Here is a 21,772-nt window from a genome sequence, read left to right as displayed (position 1 = left end):
AGTTCCACTATGAAAGAATCAGATCCATCTTCATTATAATTAAATGGAATGTAGACATCTGTGACCATAAGTTTACATAAGTTAACATTTCCTAATACATTTCCAACTGTGTTTTCTTACTTGCTTAAATGATTGTGTGAACTAAAATAAGTCTTTGAAGTCTGTGAAGATCTGTGATTGAAACTGATCAAAGTTTAAACTGAGTTTTTCATAGTTAAAGAGATCTTAGAATGTTGATCACTATTAATGCTAAAAGAAGGAACATGTTTATTGTTATGAATTTGAATGTTATATCTTGTGACTGCAAAGTCTGTAGGTTTTGTTGCTAAATAAAATTATCCATATAATTTGCTTAATTATGTTATCTTTATATAATTGTAAATGTAATTGTAACACTGATATGTTAGCAGTGCAGTATATTGTAGGTAGCATAGTATTTTGCAAATATGGTAGTCATAGCCTATAGAATATTTAGGTAAATATATTTAGGATTGTATAGTATTATTTGTCACTCTGATTATTTGCAACCTTAGTGCTTTGATGAGCAAAAATTAAAATAGTTGCATTTTTAATAATTTTGGCTAGATATTTCAATTATATGATTTTAAGGAGTACATTGGGTCCCCAAATTCAGTTTTTCAACTAACATACAATTATTGTAGTGCATATAGTGTATTGAATTAGGTTGTGACTTTAATCTCACTGCATGTTTTAAAGATTTTTTTTCTCTTCGTATTAGACGAATGTGAAAGGTTTTTACCGCACTCTGATCAGTTTCTTGGGCCACAGTAGTCTAACAATGGTTGTTTTTGCACTTTCTATATTATCAAGTCTTACATTAAATGAAGAAGTTGGAGAAAAGGTAAGCCTGCCTGACTCAATTTAAAAGAAGCTTATGCATAGTATTTATATATTTATTTCTTTATTTGCTATAGTTTCTACATCACTTAATTTCCAATAGCTCTGAGTAGCTTACCTTAACAAACAAGATGTTTTTAAAAAATATTGCAGTCTAATAACAATATCCCTTAACAATAATCCTATCAAATGCTGCTGTTGATCGGGCAACCCAGAGCATTGCCGCATACTGTAGCTTTGGAAAATTCCTTCAGTACTCTTTGGAAATTCTGGAAATCCAAACTGTGTGATCTGAGTAGACTGACTATGTCCTTCTTTCCTAAAGATAGCCTTGGTACTGGAAGTTCTAAAGACACCAGAGAGTGATTTGCTTGTGACAAAGTATTGATACAAATACCCACAATCAGTACATAATCTCATATATTGCGAAGACAAAAAACAGATCTAGTATTAGGAGTCCTAAATTGGGCTGCGATCTTCTGGGACGATCTCATTGTGATCTTGATACCCTCAGACTGCTAAGTAAGACGACTTGAAGTTCCACAAGACCAAAAGTCTGATAGCCCCTTCCTTCCATTGAATGCAGGTGACTTGATCTGTAATGTAAAATTCATATGATTGTAAATCTTTTTTTTGTTTAGCTGTTTCATTCCAGAAATATTCACCAGACTTTCCAGTTAATATTTAATATCCTTGTGAATGGTGATGGAACACTAACAAGAAAATATTCTGTGGATCTGCTTATGGATCTCCTGAAGAATCCTAAGATTGCAGATTATCTTACCAAGTAGGCTTTACATAATAAATAATAAAAAAGTTTACGTCCCTTTATGTATATAAATACATTTTATATTTCCTGTGATTTGTCCTAGTTGGTTCTTACTGAATGATTTGATTTGCTATATTTTTCCAATCTTTTCTTTGATTCTTTGGATCTTCCAAACTTAATATATGAATTGAATTCTATAGTACTTTCCCATAGCTTTAATTTCTATTTAATATAAGGTGATAAGAGATCAGTCTCTGTCAGGGCTTGTCAATAATCGGGCTAGATCAGGTTAGTTACAGCTAGTATTTTCTAAAATTGTAATTAAAAAAAACACCATGCATTGTGAAATGCACCATTTTAGATGTGGGTGTCTTGTTTTTATTAAATAAAAAGCTGTAACAGAATGAGCAGCAATTGAGGGGAGATATTTCATCCTCCTTTCAGACTTTTCATCTTGTTGATAAACATCTCAAATATTTTTTATTAATCTGAGAATGCTGGAATTAACAGAATAAGAGAAAGTCTCTGGCTATATCTATATGTAGTTCTCAATTTATGATTGGCCGCAAAATGGCAGCAACAAAGAGGCTTGATTTATTTCACTAGTGTTCTGGTGCTACAGAATGCTGCAGAGCTCACGTTAGCAAAGCAAGCACCTCCATTGCTGGACTGCACAGCACAATCCAACAAGCAGACATCATTTTCTAAGTGGACACTTCTGGGATCTTACCATATAGCGCCAAGCTGATCCTGAATGTAGCCACTCTGAAAATGACAGCTGCTTGTGGGATTGCAGCACAGTCCCAGCAATAAAGACCTTTGTTTTGTTTTGCTAATGTGAGTGGAACAAAGCAAGGCACTCTGTTACTGGGATCACATTGCAGTCCCATAAGGGGATATCAGTTTTGGAACAGCTGCTTCAAGGATCATGCCACATAGTCACAAGCATCTATCCAGAATGCCACTGTATACATACTGGAAGCGGATGTTGCTGCACTGCACAAATGCATGTAAGCTGGAAAGAAGCTGCTTTGGTGCAAGCACACTGTTGAATGCAATCTTTTATTTCATAGTGGGGCTTCTTGGGGGGGAAAAAGCAGCAAGAGCAACATACAACTTTGCCTGCCAACTTCCCCATTAACTTTGCTTGTGGAAAATAGCAATGAAATTGCAAATGGTGATTACGTGACCACAGAACCCTGCAACTATTATAAGTGTGAGTCGGTTGTCAAGGATCACACAACTGCAGGTATCATGGCCAGAACTTCAAGAAACAGTCATAAGTACCACTTGTTTATTGTCATTACAACTATTTGCTGAGTGAGTAGTCACTAACTGAAATGACCTGTACAGTATTTCAGCTAGTAAAGTGTGTGTATGATAAATCCCTTACCAAATAATTTTTATTTTTGCCTATCAAAATACTCATAATTTCAATATTCCTTTTTATTTCTTTTTTCCTTCATAACTATACGTAGGTATGAACATTTTACATCTTGTCTCGATCAAGTGATAGGCCTCCTTCATGGAAGAGATTCTGATTCTTCAGCAAAGGTACTTTCTAGGTGCACAATAATGTGTGTGTCTGTGTTTAGTAATTTTTTTATATTGGTGAAATGCAATAAGCCACAATAATAAAAGTTATATTAGTGAATCTACATAACATCCACAAAATCTACATAATTCAAATGATTAAAGTAAGCTTAACATTAATGAAGAAAAAGAAACTAATAAAAACAAGTGAGAAGCATGTAATATCAATTTAAGTTTGATCTTAAATCATTAATCTTAAGTCTAGGCCATATAGAGACATACTACTCCATTTCTCATTTTTAGAATATAAAATGTTTCAAAAGTTAGTAATATATAGTATATCATGAATCCATTCCTTAACATCAGGAAAACAAGTTTCCATTTACATACTTTGATAAAGCCTTGATAAAGCTAAATCTCTCCTTAAAGTTACCAATTTCATATTTTAGAAAACAGTTCAACCATTGCCCCCACTCTTTGGAACATTATCTGGGACACCATTCTCCTGGCTGTTCAGAAATATCTGAAAATCTGGCTTCTTGGGGCTTCTTGGGGCTCACAGAGGACTCTGCAGCCATGGAGCTGGTTAGCACTTTGAAGGGTGTCCTTTCACCTTTTTAATTTTAATTATTTTAATTCTGTTTTTCTCCTAATATAAATATATACAGCCTTTATGCTTTTATATTTTAATTGTACACTGCCCAAAGTTGCTCTGTGATGGAGATGGGCAGTTCCTAATTTTCATAAATAAAATGTGAAAGAGCCAGTTTGGTGTGGTGGTTAAAGCAGCAAGCTAAAAAGAAGAAGACCACGAGTTTTAGTCTTGCCTTAGGCATGAAGCCAAGATGGGGTGGCCTTGGACCATTCATGGTCTCAGCCCTAGGAAATAGGCAACAACATTCTGAGACTGTCCAGGTGGTTGCCAGGAGTCAACACTGACTCCAAGTCACTTCCCTCCCAAAAAAGTTCAACTATAGCATAACTTTATTTCCCTGCCTGTGCTAACATGCTATAACTTGAAATAAAAAAGAACTGTGTAAAAAGAGCTCTCGGTTTCTTAGACACATACACACAAGGAGAGAGAGAAAAAGAGAATTAATATTCAATCTTTTATAAAAATATTCTTTGATCAAACAATACTTTCTGATGTATTAACCAGTCTTCAGTCATTTATATTTTTTAAAATTTGAAAGCATTGATTTTCCAAGACTTGGATATACATTTATTTACCCAGCTGCCTTTCAGTTCCTTAACTATTTCAGTTCTTTGTCCACCCAGTTATTAAATTTAATATGTTAGATTCTTTTCTAGATAACTTTCTTTGGGATTCCTAGGTCACATTTGTCTACTCACTGTCCTTCTAAATTAGCCCCTTTTCTATGTCATCAATGGTATCATCAGTTATCCTCTCTGCAGATTTTTCTTCCTTATTCTGCTTGCTCCAGCTGGATCCTTCATTGCATATTTCTTCTTCCTCCCTTCTTTTCTTCAACTGCTTCAGTCCTATTGTTCCTTTACAATACAAATAGCAATTCCATTCCAGAGAAGCTGACAGCACCAACAAAAATTTCCTTTGCTTGGCAAAATTGGTTGGAGGGAAATTATGGAAGGGTCAGGCATCAATGATTCTTGGAATAAGACCATCCTTGTATTGATAAGGAAAAGGAATTATTTCCAGTCATTGAATATCAGAAGAAAAGAGTAGTTTATTTTTCTCTGTTCCTTTGTCTGCTTGTGTAGATGTTCCGTCCTTCTGATTGCTCTTTATTTGTGTCTGACCCCCCCCTCTGTGTGAATCGGTATGTGTCTCTGTGTCTCTTTGTGCCCTTTCCTCTGTTTCATTTTCTGTGCTTGTGATCTATAACAGCCATTTTGTGGTTCTGTGTGACTTTCCTAGACTCTTTATGCTTCGTTTTGTCTTTCTTTCTAATATTAAAAAAAGCAACTGAAAATGTAGATAGTAGAAATACTATCATTTTTTTTCTTACAGGCCACAATACCATATTATTTGTCACAATTTCACAGATTTATTTGCTCACACAGCAAAATAAAAATAAAAATAAAAAAGCCCCCAAACATGAACTGGAATAGTCAGATGCAATCCAAAATAATTAATGGCATGTTTTGCCCTGAGATAAACTACACCTTCTTGAATAGATAGCTTGCTAAATTTCTTTTTTAATTTTTTTTGTACATTTTCAATGCTATAACTGCTTAAAATACTGAATGAAATAAAGAATTTGATAGTGTTTTAATTTTTTAAGGTATTTTAAAGCAATACTGTGCTTCAGCAGTAAAGCTTTGCATCAGAAATCGGAAATTGTCTTAAATACTAGTGTAAAGAATGTTATTCTTCTAAAACAGAAAACACATTTTTCCCCCCTCTTAGATATTAGAATTGCTACTTGCATTTTGTTCAGTGACACAACTCCGTCATATTGTACGTCAAACAGTACTGGAACCAAATGTAGCAGCCTGTGCAAGTACAAGACTTGCAACTCGTGCTAAGAATTCTGACTCATCTATTGTCTTGGTACACTGGTCAAACCAGCCACTGGAAGTATCTGAGAGGTGTTCAAATCTTGCTTTGGAGCTATTCCGGGAGCTATTTGAGGTAATTAATTCAGTGTTTTGGCTGTTGTATTGGGTTACTCCTAGTTTTTTTTGTAGGAGGAATGTTTATATCAAGAAATAGTTTGTTTTATTGATAAATTTGATTGTTTCATGAGCTTCAGTTCACTTCATCAGATGCAAGGAGTAGCTAGTCTGATACCAGATTTAAATTAGGGCGCCAGGGAAAGAAAAGGGAGACAAGTTTGTTATACAGATGCATGTGAGACAGATTAAAGCTTCCCAGAGTCTTCTTGCATGAGACAGGAGCTATAATAAATCTAGATAATGATAATGATCATTACAAGTAGCAATTGTAATGTATGAAAAATGTTGTATTTATTAAAACCTTTTTAAGATTGGCTGAAACCTTTTGAAATATGAGTTCAGCCATTTCTCTTTGTACAGTATTATTTTTTATGGTCTGCAACACAGTGTCCTGGGAGATTGAAATACTATTATTTTGTCCTGTTTTTAAGTTCTGATGTCAAAATTATGTCCATTAATTCATTTATATAAAGTTTGTCTTGTTTGTTCTACATAGAATCAGAAGGACATTGTTGGCATTTGATCATAGGAGGAAGAGTATATGAAGGCACTTCTTAACATGTGTGTACTTATTAGGGCCCTGTGAAGTAGTAAAACATTTATATAAATGAACATTTGAAAATACTTAGGCAAGAATTAAAGTTCTTACAAATTTCTTATTTTAAAAAAATTAAATTTAAAAAAATATTTTTCCTCTATGTAAAGACCTGTCACCTACAATTTTGTAAGTTCTTGTAATAAAATAATTCATTATTATATTTTTAAAAAGGGAAAGATACTCAACACTGCGATTATGAAAATCAGATCAACAATTAATAATTATATTTTTGTAAAACTGGTTAAAAATTAGTCTATTTAAGCTAATATATCTAAACTATAATCTTTTTAAAACCAAAAATTAGTAACATTAATATCAAGAAAGGGACGCAGTGGCTCAGTGGGTTAGGACGCTGAGCTTGTCGATCAGAAGGTCGGCAGTTTGGCAGGTCGAATCCCGAGTGCCGCGTAACAGAGTGAGCACCTGTTACTCGTCCCAGCTTCTGCCAACCTAGCAGTTCGAAAGCACGTAAAAATGCAAGTAGAAAAATAGGGACCACTACGGTGGGAAGGTAACAGCGTTCCGTGCGCCTTTGGCGTCTAGTCATGCCGGCCACATGACCACGGAGACGTCCTCGGACAAGCGCTGGCTCTTCGGCTTTGAAACGGAGATGAGCACCGGCCCCTAGAGTTGGAAACGACTAGCACGCATGTGCAGGGGAACCTTTACCTTTACCTTTTAATATCAAGTAATAGGTTAGGTTGCATTTTAAAAAATAATGAATTATACTCCACAAAGTTAGGTGACATAGAATAATTATTCAATTGTTTCAATGCCAATTAAATTGATAATATTTCTGTTATAGGATGTTATTGATGCAGGCAATAATGCAACTGCTGAGCGCTTTGTGGATCTTCTTTTGCCCATTCTTCTTGACCATCTTCATTTTCCTGATCACATACTGGAAGATCTGTTGGCAAAGAAAAAATGTGAACGAATGATCAAGACTATTGATATCTTGATAAATATCCTTCTTCTAATTTTTTGTTATTGAAGATTGTCAGAAAATCATGCATTTGAAATAAGATAAATACATTTGAATATTATAAAGCTTAAAAACAAAGTTTCTATTAGATAACAGTGCAAAACGGAAAAAGATTTAAGACAAAATAGAGTCACTCATCTAGATAATTTTAAAACCGATTAGGACATTGAAACATTTTTTTAAATGTTTAACATTGTTCTTAGTGTTTTATATAGGAAACCCATTTTCTGCATTAATATATCAATAATTGGCACTTAACTATGACAGATTTCTTGATGTTTGCTTCTTATTATTTCAACATCTGGATTTTTGTTGCAAGACACCTTATATATTTGCCATTATGAATTTATAATATTCCACAGAAATTAAGAAAAGTCTGATGATAATAAAATTATAATTTATTGTTTGACTTATTTTGGAAATTGTGGTAAAATACAGAAGAACATTCTTCATGTGACAGTTGTTGTGGGCATTGCTTGGAGATTCCCAAGTTTTTAACGTTACTTTGAATTAGATATATTTTCCTGTTTAGACTTTCATTTTGCATCACTAGGGAGTTTTACTTACAGCCAATCTTCGTTTACTGATCACAATTGGGACCAGCAACTTGTCACTAAGTGCCAGGACGTCTAAGTGAAAAATCAGGGAACTTACAACTTCACATCGGCTTTTGACATTAAGCAAATTCCTGTAGTCATTAAGAAAGATATCATGTAACTGCAACTTGCAACTTCACTTCCATGTTCTCTATAAATTCTGTTTGTTTGAAGCTGGTTGTGAAGTATGCAAATAGCACTCATGTGACTAGGATGCTACAATGTGAGGGTTGCAAAGCTGCTTTGTTTTCCTAAACAGAAGAGAATATAGGTAGCTCATGGCTGAACCGTGGAACGCTTGATGTTTCTGAGTCTTGTTGTTTGCTTGCAGATGATTTATTACCCAACTAGGTGTGGAGTTTGCTTCCTGTTTGCTCCCTGTTAATATAAAAGCTTCCAGTATTGGTGGAAATGTAATTTTCCTCGGTAGTTTCTTGATTAGGGTATTGTCTTTGGATTGTTTGTCTGATGTTATTTCCTGCTTTCTTTTTCTCCAACCATCATAACTTTCAAAGGTTGTTAAACAAATCAGTCAGAAAGTGAGGAATGCACAGTATTCATTAGTGAATTTGACCGTAAGCTGAACATTTCAAAAAAAAAATAGAGTCCTTAACAGAATGTACCTCTTTGTGCAGATGATATGTTGAAAATGCATGTCATTAAAGTTTTAACAGCTAGCAAATGTACTACTTTAATAGAACACCAATTTACTTCTAGTGGAATTGATTTTAGTTTTGGGACAAAATTTATGGACTGTGAATTGAGGTAAGCCCAAGCTAGGGTTTTTATCATTTTTTATTTGTTCCAACCTATACCTTTGTATTTCAGAAGGATAAATTGAAATTTTGCAGGGACTAGGCCCTATTATATTTTTGTGAAGACCTTATAGCTAACAAACTCTCCCTAAAATTCATAGCCTGTGCTTCTGTTTTTGATGGAATTTAATGTATAAGTATGTGGTTGCAATAATTGAACAATTACTGTTTTTTAACTTTGCCCTTTTTTCATCAAGTTAAAAACAAAGTTTTTCAGAGTACTATTGAATCATAATAGGCTCTTATTATAAGCATAACATTTTATACTTCAAAGTTTAGAGGTATTCCTAAACAATGAATCCAATAACCATGGAGTTATGTGTATCAGTTCTACCTCATTATTCAAAAGAAAGTCTAGATAGAAGTGGGAGTGTATATTCATTTAAACATAAAGTGGATGAACTCTTGGAAAAATCAGAAACTCTATCAAAGGTTACGCAAATCTAACCTTGCTTCTGATTTTTCTGCTCAGCATAGGAATAGTATGTGGGAATAGCATAGGAATAGACATGTTGCTGTACCCTGTTCAGGTGTAATGTATGAACAAGGCAAATGAAGGTTCCATTCAAGATTAGCTTTTTCCCTCACTTCCAAAAGATGAGTCCAATTGAAAGTGACAGAATTTCAAACCTTTCAGTTACATATTTTCCCAATGATCCATCTGTATATTATAACCAAAATTTTTAGCCCACTTTAATCTTTAACCTGTTTTTCCTGTTTGAAATTTCCACAAAAGCTTAAACATTTTAGCAATTACACGTTCATCATCACTATACGTTACTTCAAATTTTACCTTACTTTGCTACAAACCATGTCTTTTTATTTTTTTTAACCCTCTTGATATCCAAATGGAAAACCATTGATAACTATATCTTTCTGCCTTTACTTGCTCTCTTGATTTAATTTCACATTCTCCTTGATTATAGGTTTCATAGAGTTGTAAAAGTAATTATTTTAGTTTTGAATGTTTATTCATTATAAAATGCTTTCTTGCTTAACATTTTTAGCAAACTTGCTGCTGATCTAATCTTAAAAACACTGGATCTGATGAGTAAGCTTAAGCAGCTGGTTCCTAACATGGAAGTCAGTTTTTACAAAGTTCTTCAGGTACAAACTTTTAAATATTTATATTAATCATTCTAAAAATGATGCATGTCATTCTGATCATTTTCTAACAATGACTATTAGACTTATCAAACCAATTTCCATAGCCTTTAAAAACATAAATATCACCTGGGCAGATGAAATGAGGCTAAAAGGAAGTTTGTGCAAAAACCTGCTTAAACCACTGCTGGCTGTTTTGAGGGGGGGAAAAAAAGATTTGTTTAACTAACAAGTGCTCTGTATCTAGGACCAACGCTTGGTTACCCCTTTGGCTTTTGCTTTAACATCACACCACAGGGAACAAGTTCAAGCAGGACTTCGAATATTATTTGAAGCAGCCCCGTTGCCAGATTTTCCTGCCATAGTGTAAGTTTCCTATTGTTTCTTTAAAAAATACTTCCTTTCATAAAAATCTTTTTGAAAATCTACCTTGAGAAACTGCCATTATTTCACGTTTTAAGCTTCTTCTATAAAATAGACACTTTTCCACTTTTTGTGTATGCTTTTATTAGGCTTGGTGAGAGTATTGCAGCCAATAATGCTTACAGACAACAGGAATCTGAGCATGTCTCTAAAAGAAGTCACCTGCAAGCATCCATGACTTCTGTAAATTCAGTAAAATCCTCTAATGTTTGCCATCCCAATGATGGTGATGCTGCAACTTTCAAAATTCAGGACCTGATTCACAAACTCCAATCTGGTTTGGAGGTTAGTGCTTTTAACACAAACATAAAAACATTTTTGTCTCGATATATTAAACCGCAGTATAGTGTAGCTCAGTATGGGACTTGAATCTGCAGTACCCAGAAATTTGGACAAACTCCACTAAATACCTGAATGAAGACAATGAAGTAAATTGATTTTGTAAGATAATATATATGAACCTTTGTTCATCATTACAGTGCCATATAATCAATGTGCTATAGAATCCATTAATATAAAAAATAATATTCATTTGCTGTGTTTATAAATATGAGTGATAGGGTCACAGAAAAAATATTTTGCAATATTTCAATAATTATATTAATATCATTAATACCCAGGTTTGTATGATGTCACTTTGTCAATTGAACTTGTGTAGTCATTCCTTATGTCAAGTTTTTAATTTGTCCATATAGGTACAATTTTGAATTAAGATTAACATATTGCTTTAGCTTATAATATGAACATTTCCAACAGATGAAGGAATCAGTCACAGACATCAGGGTATCTGAAATAATGGAAGTATATGAACAGAAACTGTCTGCATTGGCAGTGAGTATATCTAATAGATCTTTTTTTTCATGGGCATGCTCCGAATGTGCAGTTCATTTTGCAATTTTCTTTTTAGTCTAAGGAAACAAGGTTGCAGGACCTTTTGGAAGCAAAGGCATTAGCTCTTTCTCAAGCCGATAGACTTATTGCCCAGTATCGTTGCCAGAGAGCTCAAGCTGAATCTGAGGTGGGTAAAGCAGAATTATCATATAAGGATTCATTTATTATATATGTACATCTGTCAGTACAAAATTGCTCATATAATCTGCCTTGTTTTGTATTTGAAAATAAACTTTAGGTTAGGGTTTCACTTACTTGGAATAAAAATGTTATCCTTTTATGATCGTAGATATTTGTATATCTCCAAATTATGCTTTAAAGACTAGTTTGCTGTCTGGGTTCTTAAAATTTAAAAGCCTTAAGTGTTGCTTTACCAATAGCATGGTTCATTGGTCTAGTGTCCTAACATTTCATTCACACAATGGAACTGTCATTTTGCACAAATTCCAAAAGGCTAGGACGCTTGCTTCAATGCTGAAGGATACAGAAAGGAAAAATGAAGATCTGGAATCACTATTGAAAGCACAGCAGACAGAATCTGAACGGGCACAAAATGATATTGAACAATTATTTCAGCATAATCGGAAACTACAAACAGTAGCAGAAGAATATGAGATACTGAAAAGATCTTCCATTGAGCTGCTTCAAAAGTAAGATACAACCCTGCTAAGCATTTCTACATGGAAAGCAAAAAAAAAAAAAAGCTAGCACTCAGATTATCAGATTATACAACTGTTTATATATAATAGTTTATATCATCAAAAAGGATGAATATGGAGATTTTATTGTTATTGACAAATAGAATTTGTAGCTCTATAATTAAAAGAAAGTTGGCATGAAGTTGCCTCATCTAATGACATTGATATTTATTTAATGGCAGCCAGGATTACCTTTATTGTCATTTCTATGCAAAGTAGTTTGGACTTTATGATCACATCTTCTTAGTGATGGCAATCCTGATTCCAATTGCCCTAATATGTCTAGTACTACCTGTAAGTGCCAACAATTCTTCAGAGTGTTGGATGTTAGCTTAATAAAGTTGGGCACTATTCTTTCTTTTACTGCATAGGTTGAAAAAAAGTTGCAGAGAAAAGAAGTTTCTACTCTTCAAACAGTGTTGGTTGAAATTTATTAGATATTGCAAAATTTAGATAGTAAGGGCCTATATATTATCTCAAATATTTTAAATGTAAATGCTGAGCTTTTAAGTAAAGCATTAATACAAAACTTGGACAAATTGGAAGTTTTCAGAAGCCAACAGCTAAATTGTCCCAAAGGTGCTTTTTCTAGAGGCAATAGGACTTCCTTGTTTTTCTTTGAAGACGTTTCACTTCTCATCCAAGAAGGTTCTTCAGCTCTGACTGGATGGTGGGGAATGGAAAGATTTATATTCCTTGCAAACAGCTGGTCATTTTCATTTTTTAAGAGAGTCATTGAGACCACTTGGAGGTTTATCTGTGTTTTCAAGGTCATTTGAGTGGTAGAAATGTGTATGGAGCCTTCTTGGAACTGCTGAAAGGACTGTGTTGAAGATTGGAGGTAGATGATGTATCCCTCCCCCTCTGTTGAGGGAGGGCTGTTCAGTTTTGACACAGATGGCCTCTTTGACCCCTCTTTCAAACCAGCGATCCTCTGTCCAAAATGTGGACTTTCCTGTCCTCAAAAAAGTGGCCTTTGTCTTTTAAATGCAGATGGACTGCTGAATTTTGTTCTGATGTGTTTTTTCTCCTACATTGTGCCATGTGTTTATGAAATGATTTCCCCCAATGTAATAGATCTGCATATGTGTCACTGCATTGTACTGCATATACCATGTTACTTAGTTTGTGTTTGGGTTTTTTTATCCTTGGGGTGGACAAGCTTCTGCCTTAATGTATTCTTGGGTTTAAAGTGTGCACATATGTTGTGTTGGCTGAAGATCCTCCTGAGGATCTTTCAGAGCTGAAAAAGCTTGGATGAGAAGCGAAATGTCTTCAAAGAAAAACAAGAAAGTCCAGTTGCCTCTAGAAAAACCACCTTTGGAACAACCATGATCTGGATGACTGAGAATCTCCATAGACAACAGCTAAATTGAACCCTTTGCTAATCTTATTCTACAGTAGTAGCCAAAATTGTGGAATCCTTGTGGGAAAAGTGTGCATTTGAGGTACATCACCTTTTTTTGGAGTAGTACCATAAAACTATATATCAATGGAAGATAATTTAATCAAGAATATAATGCAATAACTGTTATGAAGGATTTGCTATTAGAATAGCAGTTATAAAGAAGAAAAATGAAACACGTAGAAAAAATGAGATATACAAAAATTATGACCATGTCAGTTAATACTTAGTTGGGTAACTTTTAGCATGAATTATGGCCTTACAACATCTTCCATGGAGTGAACCAAATCCTTTAGTTCTGCAGCTGTTATAATGTGAGACCAAGATTGAATGATTGCTTCTATTAACTGGGTTTTATTGCTGGGTCACTTCTGAGTAATAAGTTTCTTTAGTCGGCTCCATAAATTTTCAATTGGATTAAGGTCTGGGCTATTCCCAGGCTATTCCAGCAGTGGAATATGATTATCCTGAAACCACTTTTTGCACACAGCAGCAACATGACATGGAGCTGAATCTTGTTGAAATATAAATGCTTCATTGTCTTGGAAAAGATCATGTGCGGAAGGCTTCAGTTTGGGCTCAAGTATTTCATTAATGCATTTTTGGCCATTTATATTCCCATTAATCACACAAATTCTGCTCACACCTTTTGATGTCATACAGCCGCAGATCATAACACTGACTGGATGTTTCATGGTACGTGTAATGCAATCAGGATGTAAATCTTCTCCGATTCTTCTCCTTACGTATTTTATGCCATCACTACCAAACAGGGAGAGCTTGTTCTCATCATTCCAAATAACACTGTCCCACTGTTCCTCTGTCCAGGTAACATGGGTTTTAGTCCAGTTTAGTCTTTTCAACCTTTGTTTGAGAGATAAAAAATTTTTTGTGTGGCATTCTAGATTTTAGGCCAAATTCTTGCAGTCTGCATCGAACAGTCCTTGCACTCAACTTCACATTGCATTGCACCATTTCATCTTGTATACACCCAGATGATTTTCTTCTGTCACATAGGCACAGTCTCTTAATTCTTCTATCATCACTTGCTGTTGTGCACCTTTTCCTGCCTTTACCAGTGTGGTTTTGTAGTGACTGAGTCTCCTTATACCTCTTCAAAAACTTAGAAATGCAATCTTTGGTTAAGTTTCCACCAATTTTTCTTCTAACTGTAGCCTTGTTCACTTAATAACACTATTTTACATCGCTTTCTGGGTGACCAGTCAACTCTTTGCACCATTACTTTAATTCTATTACGTTTTACAAGCTCACTAAATGAAAGAACACAAAAAAACCCAACCAACTTGATGTTGTTGTTAGCTGCGAAGTCGTGTCCGACCCATCACGACCCTAGGGACAACGTTCCTCCAGGCCTTCCTGTCTTCTACCATCTTCTGGAGTCAATTTAAGCTCACGCCTACTGCTTCAATGACTCCATCCAGCCACCTCATTCTCTGTTGTCCCCTTCTTCTCTTGCCCTCAACCTTTCCCAGTATTAGGCTCTTCTCCAGTGAGTCCTTCCTTCTCATTAGGTGGCCAAAGTATTTGAGTTTTAGCTTCAGGATCTGGCCTTCTAAAGAGCAGTCAGGGTTGATCTCCTCTAGGACTGACTGGTTTGATCGTCTTGTAGTCCAAGGGACTCGCAGGAGTCTTCTCCAGCACCAGAGTTAAAAGGCCTCAATTCTTTGGCGCTCAGCCTTTTTTATGGTCCAACTTTCACTGCCATACATTGCCCTATGGACAGTACCAACTTGATAGCGATCACATAACACACCTACAAATGTCATCTCAGCTTCAATACATGACATCAGTAACTGAATCCTACTGTGATCTGATTGGCTCCTTGCCAAAACAAGATGACACCTGATTGGCTCTCTAAACACTCATGCTTATTGGCTACAATCAGATGAAGGAAAGCTACCTGATATCAACCTAAGCATGTGCTTCCTTTTTCTGGTTATTTGGCTATAACCTTTCATAGAATACAGATAATTGATAACTTTGTTGCATTACATTCTTGATTAAATTATCTTTCCATTGATATATACTCCAAAAAAGGTGGTGTTATTAGCTATCAAAACTCAAATGTACACTTTTCCCCAAAGGTTTCCACAATTCTGGCCATTACTGTACATAGGTATGAGAACGTTATCTCATAAGATCAGATTACTTATTTATGAAAACTACAATCAAGTTTGGCTACCAAATTGCAAAATTAGGTCTTAGTGTTTAATCTTATCAGTTATTTTTTCTACTGTTGCTTAGCTATGGGAACTTTTTTATCATACCCTCTAATAGGTAAGGCAAAGTGATAGAAATAGAAGCAACAGAAACTGCAAGGTTTGCACAAACCTCTCCCCCAAAATAAAAAAAACCCCAAAGATCGAAAAAAAAAAACTCTTAAGAGAGAAAATGCCTGGTTGAAGCAATGTAAAGAACATCTTAAGAGTTCACAACCTTGTTTGGAAATTGGGAAGTATCTTGGTGAATATTTGTAGATCTCAAAACAGAATTCCTATAAATAGAAGTATGAGTAAAAATTAACTGCAGATGTTACTTATTTCTTGTTGATAGATCAAGTTCTGTTGTCACTTTTATTGTTAGAAAATAACTATTTTTATTGCTTCTAATTGTTCAAAAATCATACTTATATTCCATGCAAAGTTGCATAGAAAATTAATAGTTTGTTGATTAATTGGCGAGAAATATTAACTGGTGAGAAATATTTTTTTAAAAATATGTATTCTTATCAGAATTCCTCATGGAATTTAGCACTTTTCCTCAGTGCTAAAAGTTGAACTTAAAGTGCTAAACACACAATTCCAAAAACACAGAAAGAAGATGAATTTGAAAGGAGGTTCTAATATATACCAATAGAAAACAATATTTATAGCTAAGGGTTGAACTAAGGTTTTGTTGCACTGATCTATTATCTAGTTGGTAATGAAACATTTGCAAGAAAACCATCAAAGTCAGAGAGCACCAAGGACCCCACATTCTAATATATGTTATCAAATATTACATTATGAAAGCTGCATAGCATTCATTCCTTTTAATAGTACTAATTTGGAAATTTTAGGCATGAAACTATTGAAAAGCAATATAACAATCTGCAAGGAATGTGTAATTCACTGAATAAACAACTTGAGACCCTTAAAAGACTGAATGAATCACTGAACCAACAGAATGAAAAGTAAGTTAAGTTGTTTTGTAAAGTTTAAAGAAAACTTCATTTAAATTAAATGGTTTGGTTGAATCGTAACAAAAGTTGTATAGATTTTTTTTTGTCAAACAGCCATGATAAAGGTTATTCAGTAATTGGGGACAGATGATTACTAGTAAAATTAAAATTATTTCTAAATAAAAATATTTTTAAATTTATTTCCTGTTGCTAAGATTCCCACATTTATATTGTTGTATGACTTTGAGATCTTATGCCTATTCTAATTGTACTATTTACTTTTTTTCTCACTTGTTACCCATACAACTTCAACTTTTTGTCTGACTCATTTTTCTTCTTAGTTCCTGTTTTCAACATTATTAAATGACATTGAAAGTTTCACTTGGGTCTGGGTACATCTCCCTGTTGAAGGTCTATATTATGAAAATAAACTTTGATAACAAGTAAGGCTGTAATTGGCATACATAAGGGGTGTCAAACTCAATTTCATTGAGGCTGCATCAGCATTGCGGTTGCCCTCAGGGGGCCGGGTGGGTGTGGCAAGGGTGGGTGTGGCCTACAGCATGGGCGTGGCTAGAGTGCAAATGGCCTACTGGGTGGGCATGGCCAGCTCCACATCGTTCGCATCAAGGGTGCCTATGGGGGCCTGGGCAGGAGTGGGACAGATCTGAGTGTCTCTGGCAGAAGGAGGGTCTCTGGGCCAGGGCCAAGGCAGTGGGGGCCGTTCCCTCACTGTTTCCAGGATGGCTTTGTGGGCCACATGAAACCACTTCGCGGGCCGGATCCGGCCCCCGGGCCTTGTGTTTGACATGTATGGCATACATACTACAGTATGATACTTAGAGACATCATTATTTTTCATATGTATTTTAAAATGTGAAAGCTAATATTTATGCCTACAATTTCAGAACTGTTGCTCAGCTTCTTGAAACAGAAGAACATAGAAAAGAATTGAACAAACAGATGCAAGAAAAAGATGGGCAAATATCAAGTTAGTACCTATAAGTATATCAGATTTTTCACACATATTGCTTATAGAGAAAGGGTAAAAAATTCGTCTGTTCTATTATTGCATATTTGTTGGGTTCTTCATGCTCTCTTTGCTTGTTTGTTTTCTTGTAGACATTTCATTGCCAGTCTGTTTATATCATTACATATTTTATATTGGAAAAGCTGTTAACCTTCATTTTTATGTTCCCTTTTAAGACATCCCAAAGACAAGCAGTATTTCAAAAACCTGTTTTCTACATTGTGCAGAACTATTTGCCTCTAATACTTTTGGTATAAAGCATACAAGTCCTGCTCCCTCATTTTTTAAAGCCAAACTAAAAAATTAGACAAGCTGAATCTAGTCTTCTCCCAAAACTGGCAGGGAACTATTTTATTTCAAGCATTATTAATGCTAGTGAGAAAGCCTAAAAAGCAAATATTTTAAAAAATAAAGTGCTACTCCCTATCTTCTGCCCTGGCAACAGAAGGGCATAATCCCTTAGAGCCTGCTGCTATATTTTATCACCCCTGAGCTGTTTAGGATCTGGTTTTTGCCTAAATTAAATTATATTTATGGGCTAGAGTTCTTTCCTCACTAGACAAGGTGCTTATGTTTGGCAAACAGCATGTTCCATTACAGATAGTCCTTGAATTACAACAATTTGTTTAGTATCCATTCAACAGTACTGAAAAAAGTGACTTACGAATGTTTTTTACACTTATGACTATAATAGCATCCTCATGGTCACGTATCAGAGTTCAGATGCTTGGCAACTGAGTCATATTTGTGATGTTGCAGTGGCCCGGGGTCATATTTTGGACCTTCTGACAAGCAAAGTCAACAGGAAGCTGGATTCACTTAACAATTGTGTTTCTAATTTAACAAGTGCAGTAATTCACTAAACAACTGTGGCAAGAAAGGTTGTAAAATGAGGCAAAACTCATTTAAAAACTCTCGCTTAGCAACAAAAATTTTGGGCTAAATTGTGATTATAAGTTGAGGACTATGTGTACTTGGACTCACAATTAAATGCTAAGAAAAACCTTTGGCAAACAGTAACTGAAAGTGCAGGGTATTTTCCTTGGTGATTAATAGAAACAGGAATATCAGTACACAAGTCACAGCACAGATTTTTTAACAATACCACAAGAGAATACTTTCTTTATCTGGCCAAATAACAGATGTCTCATCATGAGTTAGAAATAGTAATTGTTGTAGCCAGATATATTGAGAAACATGTAAGTTGCTGAATTAACTAATACAAGCAATTTAAGTTGTTCAGAATAAATTATTTGTATGTAAGGCAAATTAGGAAAAAAAAATCTGAGTTCACATGTTCCTTTGAGCTGGAATGTGATTTCTTTGGATTTGGTTCAATGTCACCTGTCATTAGTGGTTTATTAAAGAAGCCACGGTTAAGTGAATTGTGTTTCTTAAAATCTCCATTTCAAGTCAAGTATGTTTTTGCACTAAACTGAAAAATGCATCTTTATTAAGACAAATGCTGAGGACTATAAAATGTGAACGGTCAATGTTCAGCAGATGGCAGTGCTGCACAATTCATGCAATGATAGTTGTGGGAAAGTATCAGTGTCCAAAAATTTTGGAGTCACCCTTTTTTTTTCCTACATATTTTTTAAAAGGTTTACAACAGAAGATAAAAGTTCAGGAAGAAAAACTAAAAGCCAAACAGAAGGAAAAAATAGATATGGAGGACAAAATGGACATTCTTAGAAAAGATCTAAGTAAAACTGAACAGGCAAGAAAAGAACTGAGTATTAAGGTAAGTTATTTATTTAGGATTATTTGTGTGCTGCCACTTCTTGTGATTCTAGGGAATATAGAATAAATTCATTGTTGATATGTATACATATTGAACAAAATAAAATTAAAAATGGATAGAGGTTGCAAATATTGCTAAAGATATATTGAATTAAATGAGATACACTCTCGAATAAAAAAGACTGCCTTCTTAGATTCATAAAAAAATAATAGACATTAAGCAGCTTACATCCATAAATAGTGCCTTAAAAACCTAATCTGGTTTATTTTGTTAAGTTTTTTTGTTGATTTTCATTTTTATTTTGCAAAAGGTATATATGTATATATTATCTAGATGAGTATAATTTATCGACTGAATCATTGTCCAAAATATACTTAGCACAATTAGTAATTAACAACCAAACCATTTCAAAACATGTTTTATGAGTTATTGTCTAATTGCCGACTGGTTTGTCAGTTTAGATGTTCTAAGTAAGTTTTGTTATCTATAGCGTGGAATTTATTGGATTTTGACTTCACCCTATGTGAACAGAATGCATATCTGCATGTTTGTTAGCTATATTAAATAGTGTGTAATATGTATTTTCAGGCATCTTCTTTGGAAGTTCAGAAGTCACAGTTGGAAGGGCGACTAGAAGAAAAGGAGGCTTTAATCAAGCTTCAGCAAGAAGAACTAAACAAACATTCTCATATGATTGCAATGATCCATAGCTTAAGTGGTGGTAAACTAAGTGCAGAAACTGTGAATCTCAGTTTATAAAGCAGATTATATAAGTGTGCAATTAATGCCATTTTATGTTTTGTTATGAAAAATATTTTAGATAATTTTCCTTGAAGATATTGTGGCTTTTATGAATAGTAGGCTATATTCTATTCATTTTGATACTAATACCTATATCATTATTGGTTGCCTTGTTTATTAATTTAACAAGGACTGGATATAATTTTAGAAAACATTTAAGTAAAAACCAATTTGATGTGCAAATTATCAACTATGATAGGTTTACTTAAGTTAGTAATTCTACTCAAAATGATTTTACAAAAGCTTTCATTTCCTTGTATATAAAATGTTGTACCTGAAATCTTGCTGGTTAACCTATAAATTTCAAAATGAAAGTATGCAAATATATATATATATATATATATATTATGTAGAAAACAACATTTTAAGTCCCGTATTACAATACAGATAGACATTAATGAATTGCACATTTAAAAGAGGTCTGAATTTTCCCCCAAAAACAGAATAGATGCTCATTTTCATATATTCAGTTTACCTTCTAGTGTAAATGTCAAATAATTCTATTCATAGTTTTTCAAATTTAGAGATTTCTGAATATAATAGTCACAGGTTGTATTTGTTTCTTTTAAAAATATTCTACACATTTTCTAGTATTTATTACAAACCTATTTTTTTGCTGAAGATAGACAATAATAGTATATATTTTTAAACTATTGCATGAATATGTTTTAAAATAATGAACTTTCAACCAATATGTATAGTTTAAAAATCAACTTACACCATTTAGGACAAGGACATATACTTTATATACATGTACTTTATATATCTGTCATCTTTAATGATATAATGAAACCTGATTATGTTTGGAGACACTGAAACTCCAAAACAATTAGTAGTAATTCCACTTAAGAGGGTAGTGATCATATGCCAACATTTCAACAAATACCTTTATATTTTAAATTCAACATGCCAGCCTTCCTCTTTAACTATGTGCAATTGATGCTGTCAATTATATTTTTGAAAGCTATTGTCTGCAACTTGGCAGTGTTATTTGACATTTAAATGAAGTATTTATTATGGAATCTGTAGTGGTCTTTTTATATTTTTGTTGTAATTGCATAATTTGTCTCTGGAAAAGGAAATAAATAACTCAAGTTATACATGGATCTTTGATTGATGAAAACTGGTTTACTTTTTTCTTCCAATTTATCTTGACTTGGAGCTCGCATGAGCAGTTCATAATTAGTTCCTCAGCCAATCCCTTGCCATTCTTTTCTGTAATAACTGAAGTCTTCCATCTTTTTCTTTTCCACCAAAAAAAGGTGTATTCAGTCTAATGATGCCCATGTATGATGTACTATATATGCATGTATGATGCATATGAAGGTGTAATTTTATTTGTTGGAATACTGTTAGTAATGAAAAACATTGGACTGGGAGAAATTGGTAAGTCATTCTTCATTTCTTTTTCTTAGGTCGTGCTTTCCATCTAGGCTGTCCTCTTGAATATTTCCAACTTTGGTATTCCAAATGGCAACCACAAACAGCACAGAATGCTTGCATATTATGTCGATTTCAGATAAAACTTGAGCAGATAACCTGTTAATCTTCTCTGTGTCAATGGTTAAGGCATAAACCTAGTTAATTATTAACTAAGGTTTGTCTGCAAAGTCTAATTGATATTATTTAATCACTGTTTGCATTGTACCCAGGTATTGCCCTTACAATATCATTCCTAATTAT

General features: G+C 34.1%; 1 protein-coding gene across 1 annotated transcript in view; it reads left to right on the top strand.

Moving 5' to 3' along the window:
• CIP2A (cellular inhibitor of PP2A) overlaps nt 1-21,187 on the top strand; it is a 31,334-nt gene extending 10,147 nt beyond the window's left edge. The window contains exons 6-21 of the mRNA XM_083361415.1: nt 740-862; nt 1,500-1,645; nt 3,106-3,181; nt 5,550-5,774; nt 7,222-7,377; nt 8,617-8,762; nt 9,820-9,919; nt 10,164-10,282; nt 10,429-10,624; nt 11,096-11,170; nt 11,247-11,357; nt 11,684-11,880; nt 16,413-16,526; nt 17,423-17,505; nt 19,149-19,288; nt 19,877-21,187. Coding sequence (XP_083217541.1) covers nt 740-862; nt 1,500-1,645; nt 3,106-3,181; nt 5,550-5,774; nt 7,222-7,377; nt 8,617-8,762; nt 9,820-9,919; nt 10,164-10,282; nt 10,429-10,624; nt 11,096-11,170; nt 11,247-11,357; nt 11,684-11,880; nt 16,413-16,526; nt 17,423-17,505; nt 19,149-19,288; nt 19,877-20,047 — 2,178 coding nt within the window. The 3' untranslated portion in view covers nt 20,048-21,187. The remainder of the gene's footprint in view (nt 1-739; nt 863-1,499; nt 1,646-3,105; nt 3,182-5,549; nt 5,775-7,221; nt 7,378-8,616; nt 8,763-9,819; nt 9,920-10,163; nt 10,283-10,428; nt 10,625-11,095; nt 11,171-11,246; nt 11,358-11,683; nt 11,881-16,412; nt 16,527-17,422; nt 17,506-19,148; nt 19,289-19,876) is intronic.
• Nucleotides 21,188-21,772: the final 585 nt, after the last annotated feature.

Source organism: Vipera ursinii (genome assembly GCF_947247035.1).
Source record: "Vipera ursinii genome assembly, chromosome: 4".
Lineage (NCBI taxonomy): Eukaryota > Metazoa > Chordata > Lepidosauria > Squamata > Viperidae > Vipera > Vipera ursinii.
This window is presented reverse-complemented; position numbering and strand designations above follow the sequence as displayed.